The sequence below is a fragment of the Molothrus ater genome, chromosome 1 (genome assembly GCF_012460135.2).
Source record: "Molothrus ater isolate BHLD 08-10-18 breed brown headed cowbird chromosome 1, BPBGC_Mater_1.1, whole genome shotgun sequence".
Classification (NCBI taxonomy): Eukaryota; Metazoa; Chordata; class Aves; order Passeriformes; family Icteridae; genus Molothrus; species Molothrus ater.
The window spans coordinates 136879818-136885330 of NC_050478.2; the positions used below are offsets into that span (position 1 = coordinate 136879818).

General features: G+C 44.6%; 1 protein-coding gene across 1 annotated transcript; it reads right to left on the reverse strand.

Annotated features, from left to right (window-relative positions):
* Window positions 1–628: 628 nt before the first annotated feature.
* UTP23 (UTP23 small subunit processome component) lies at window positions 629–4494 on the reverse strand. Its single transcript, XM_036379174.2, has 3 exons — window positions 4218–4494; window positions 2006–2180; window positions 629–1136 (listed from the first exon to the last, which is right to left on the reverse strand). The coding sequence occupies exons 1-3, from the start codon at window positions 4403–4405 to the stop codon at window positions 750–752; spliced, it is 750 nt and encodes a 249-aa protein (XP_036235067.1). The 5' UTR covers window positions 4406–4494; the 3' UTR covers window positions 629–749.
* Between the last annotated feature and the right edge of the window lie 1019 nt (window positions 4495–5513).

A 5513-nucleotide genomic window follows, 5' to 3' on the forward strand; every position in this document is an offset into this window, starting at 1 on the left:
CAGGAGTCCTGCACCGCTCTGCTACACTGTGATGGCATTAGGTACAACCAGTGCTTTGATTCAGCAATTTTAAGTTGCATTTTTCCTATTAAAAAAAAGAATAAACTACAGGTGAAATAGTTAAGACTGGAGATGCTCTTATAATGTCAGGAATAACAACACAATTGCACACCCTCCATGATTTTCTTAATAAATAAAGATCAGCATCAAGAGAACTATTGGTTCACATGGTACTTAGAGAGAAATTTAGGCTGGACAGGGCTTTTGAGGGCATGAGGTCTCTTTGCAAGAGTAAACTTTTGTATTCAAACAGAGATAAATAAGCTATTGTGTTATATTAGGTCAGTTTCATAATCTCTAACAGGCCAGCTGTAAAAACTAGTTTTATGAAGATCAGCAACCTCCATTTAGAAAGAAGTCTAATATCCCACTGAAATCCATATCGAGGCCAAGAAGCATTTCTAAAAACTGGTTACATAGCATGTGAATTTTAACACAAACCATGATGCTGGAGAGAATGAAATATGAGGGTTCTTAAATATTTTGTCGCAAACGCAACACTAAATAAGAATAAATTATTAGGGCAATAACCTGCAAATACTGAGATACAGTAATAAACAGTACCATCTCACAAAAATAAATTTTAATATTAACAACTCAATTTCATATGACTGCATATTAATCTATATTTTTTTTCAAAGTTCAAACAATGTTCAAATTTTGTGTTTGCAAAATTTGCAAAGATGGGTTTATTCTCCTTCATTCTGACTGCATGACTGTATGACTTCTGCTTTAACTCTATTTCGTTTTCTTTTTCTTCTTTTCTTCTTTTCAGCAGAAGGCTCCTGACCCTCCTGTGTTTTCTTCTTTTTCTTCTTCAGACAGCTGAGAGGATTGGGGCCTCCTGCCCTTTTGCGTTTTCTTCTCTTTTCACCTTCTTGCTTTATTAGTCCTTCTTTTTCTTTAAGCTCCACAATACTTTGTTTTTGGTACTCTGGAACAAGCTGATTTGTCTGCAACTTTTGAACAAATGCCAAAGATTTAGGAGAAGGTTTGTCCAGCACCATAGTGTTCTGAATAATAAAGAGGAGAGGAATGCCAGGCTTCCTTTTCACTTTGTTTGATAATTCCTGGTCCTGCAAGATTAAACACTTTAGTCAATATTTTCAGATGAAATGTTATTTGCAATTCAAATGCACCTACTTTTAATACAAAACTATGAAGATAAATTACATTATGAAAAAGATAAGAAATTTAATTTAGCAGATATACATGGCAGTGCCTTTCAGAGCAACTAAATTTCAATTTCTCTCCTGATTAGCTGTACTCCTGATGCAAAATTTACCAACATTTTCCCTTTTCCTGCATGTATATGCATACATACATTTTTTGAGGAAAAAGTCCCAATTCACTTGTATGCAGACCACCACACCACATTATTTTTTCTGTAATAAATATTTTTTTAACTCCTGTAACTTACATAACTATAAAGAATTTGACTATAAACTCTTTTATATATATTGTGTATCATTTATAGATGCAGTCTCAATAACAAACCCAAGAAAAAAATGCCTATTTTGCTTGTATATATTCTTTAGTTCAAAATGTCTTAAAATTGAAGTTATATGGATGTTAACATTTAATTTCATTTTTCAGACTACTGTGCAAAGCAGTTCAGGGAAGAGGATGCACACACAAGCAATATGCAAATTAACATTCATGAGCTGTTTTTTACATGTCAATAAGTAGTCAGTATGTTTTCATACTCTTTCACCTAAAGTAAGCAATATCATTACAAAGTAAAAAATCTAGTTGTTCAAGTAGGAGAAAATATTCCCTGCTTTGTAATTAGGAAATACATTAAAGAGCAAGTAAGGCTTTACATGATTAATTCCCACCAACTATTTAAAAACCTCATAATCAAAGTTACTGTAGGCTTCTTTATCCTTAGGTATCAAAACATCACTTCAAAAGAAATGGAGCTACATTTCCCAAGAGCTTTTACCTGTGTGGCAATAAAGAAGTGATGAGGGTTGCCATCTTCAATCATGGAAAGTAAACAAGTTGAACCACTCACAGGATTCTTATGGTGAGAACAGCTTCGAACTTGAAATCTCTGGGCAATTAATTTTGCTCCATACAGTGCTTTCCCCAGTGATTCAAGTTCTTTTATGACACATCTGAAAACCAAAAGAGACAATAATTTCTAAACAGAAAATCCCCTCATATTTTTTACAACAGCAAAAGGCTGATGGGAGTTACTTAGGAATGAGCAATGCCCAGTTCTTCAGGCTCTATGATTTGTAAATGGCACCTAGAAATCTGAAAAATATAACCCATCTGAAGACATCAGCAAGGTTTCCTTGGCTGTAAACATGATTAACCAGCAATAAAATTAAGATATATTCAATGATTTTAAAATAATTCACATCAGCGACAATGCTGAGTCCTTAAATTTATGCTTGAATACCACCAAGCATATGAACCACTACCTAACAAATAAAATTATTTTTAAAATTTAATTTATTTTTAAATTAACTTATTATAAAACTTGAAAATGTAATTTATTTTTTAAAATGGAAATAAAAGATCTGGGGAACAACAGGCCAGTCAGTCTCACCTCTGTGCCTGGCAAGATTATGGAGCAGATCCTCCTGGAAAATATGTAAGACATGAGGAAAACAAGGAGTTGACTGGTGACAGCCAACATGGTTTCACTAAGGAGAAAATGAAACTGAAGAAAAATACTCTGGTGTGTCAGAGTTACAGTGCTGATGGATAAGGAAGGGCAACAGATGTCACCCAACTGGACTTATGCAAAGCTCTGCACACTGTTCCACACAACATCCTTGTCTTTACACCGGAGGCATGGATTTGACAGATGTGTCACTGGGTAGATATGGATTGACTGGAGGCCTGCATTGAAGAATTGCAGTAAACAGCTCAATGTCCAAGTGGAGACCAGTGACAAGTGTTGTTCCTCAGGGGTTGGTACTGGGACATGTGGCATCTTTCTCAGTGACATGGACAGTGGGATCCAGTGCACCCTCAGCAAGTTTGCCAAAGACACAAAACTGTGTGGTGCTGTTGACTCTCTGGAGGGAAGGAATGCCATCCAGAGGGGCCTGGAGACGCCTCAGATGGGCTTGTGTAATCCTGGTAAAGTTCAACAATGCCAAGTGCAAGGTCCTGTATATGGGTCAGTGCAACCCAAGAACAAATGGATTGAGATGGAAGAGAATGAATTGAGAGCAGCCCTGACAAGAATGACCTGGGAGGTGTGTTGGTGAACAAGAAGCTCAGCATGAGCTGGCAGTGTGAAAGCCAACTGTGTCTGGGCTTCATCAAAAGCAGTGCAGGTGAGGCACTGCAAGGTGAGGCAGGGGAGTCTCCCTCCCTACTCCACACTAGTGAGACCCCACCTGGGGTCACAGCAAGCCAGCTCATTTCCCACACGAGGCTCTTTTCATAACATTGAGGTGCTGTCTCAGCAACTCAGTATTCTGGCAGCGGAGAAAACATGTACATTCAGCGGGCCTAAGTGGAAGCTGGTCAAAATGACCAACAGATATTGCTGATAAAAGAAGAAAGAAGAGATGTTTCAACATGACAGGAGTAGTTTGGATCAAAGCAATTCCCAAACCTTTCACACCAAACGACATGACTCAATACTTTACACTGCTTAGAGGATGCTGTGCAAGAAGGTTCAGTGTGTTTTTTGAGCCTAGGGTATATCTCTTCCTGGTGTTTTCACTACTTGCCTCCATAGCGGGCAGTTGGCTGTTATTGCAGAAATACAATGTAACTGAATTTTTCTAATTCGATATATACAATATATCTAATCAAGTAATAACAACGGCAACTTGAAGGCAACTTCAGTATGCAGTGTGCATGTTTAACTACCATATCTTTTGTCCTCCCTTGCGAACGGCAGCTTTGGAAACAACCCAGCACTGGCAAGCTGCAGCTCCGGCCAGGCAGGAGCTCCCTCCCGGCCCAGATCTGCGCTTGGCCCTGCTGCTACCACCCCGCCAAGCAGACGCTGCGGGTGGGAAGAGACCCACCCGGCCCTCCCTCACACCGCGGGGTCACCGCTGGCCCCGCAGTCCGTGCCGCTTTCGGAACGGCAGCTGGGCCCGAGGATGCTCGCAGCCTCCTGCAGGTCACCCTCAGCCCCCAGCCCTCCGGCCCCCGGGCGCCTTTGCTGCCCGCCGTACCGCGTGGTGCAGAGCTGCGCGGCGCCGCCCAGGTACCCGGGCAGCTGCTCCCGGATCTGGATCTTGTTGCGAAGCGCGGCCTGGCAGAAGGTGCCATCCAGCAGCACCTGGAAGGGTTCGCGGAACTGGAAGTTGTGCTTGTAGAAGCCCATGATCTTCTTCGCGTGCTTCTGTCTCGTCACCCCCATGGCGCCCGCGCCGCCGCCCGGAACGGCCGCGGCTGCCCCGGAAGCTGCTCCAGGCCCGGGCGGGGCCTCCCCGGAGAGCCGGGACCGGCCGGGCCGTGCCGAGATCTTCCCCCGAGAGCCGGGACCGGCCGGGGCAGCGCCCGGGGAGCTGGGACCAGCCGGGCCGTGCCGGGATCTTCCCGCGAGAGCCGGGACCGGCTGGGGCCTCTCCCAGAGAGCCGGGACCGGCCGCGGTAGCGCCGGGGCAGCACCCGGGGAGCCGGGACCGGCCGGGGCAGCACCCGGAGAGCCGAGACCGGCCGGGCCGTGCCGAGATCTTCCCCCGAGAGCCGGGACCGGCCGGGGCAGCACCCGGAGAGCCGAGACCGGCCGGGCCGTGCCGAGATCTTCCCCCGAGAGCCGGGAGCGGCCGGGGCAGCTGCCCCGTCCCCGGAGGGTCCCGCCTGCCCGTCCCGCCCTCACAGGGGTAACCTCAGGGATGGTTCATTGCCCCTTGTTCTGCGGTGCTGTGCTGGCTCCTGCCGTTTGCTGAGATAAGAAATGCCGAATTTTCCTTTTTTTTGCAGTTCAGTGTACTGATAAAATTATACTTGCTGTCGCAGAGACTGTAGTTTAATCACACCTCAGCATGCAGAATCACAGAATCAATTTGGTTGGAAAAGCCCTCTGAGATCATCTTGTCCAACTCAGGATCCAGCACCACTTTGTCAACCAGACCACGGCACTGAGTGCCATGTTCAGTCTCAAGCATCAGCAGAGACGGTGATTCCACCGCCTCCCTGGGCAGCCCATTCCAGTGTCTAGTCGCCCTTTGTGTTAGGAAAGTTCACCTAATGTCCAATCTAAACCCCTGGCACAGCTTAACACTACATCCTCTCACCCTGACACTTGTTACCTGAAAGGCTTAGGAATACTTCGGAAGGCTCAGTTAGCACCCATTTATATTGTTTGCTTGTATTGGCTACATCAATCTCAAGTTCAATGTGCAAAAAACCAAAGTTGAAAAGAACATATTCTACATTTTAATTTTTTTTCCAAGACAATTTAATTGCACTGCAATCTGGGGACACAGCTGTCATTGAAAAGTGCACAAACTCCTCCCTGTCCA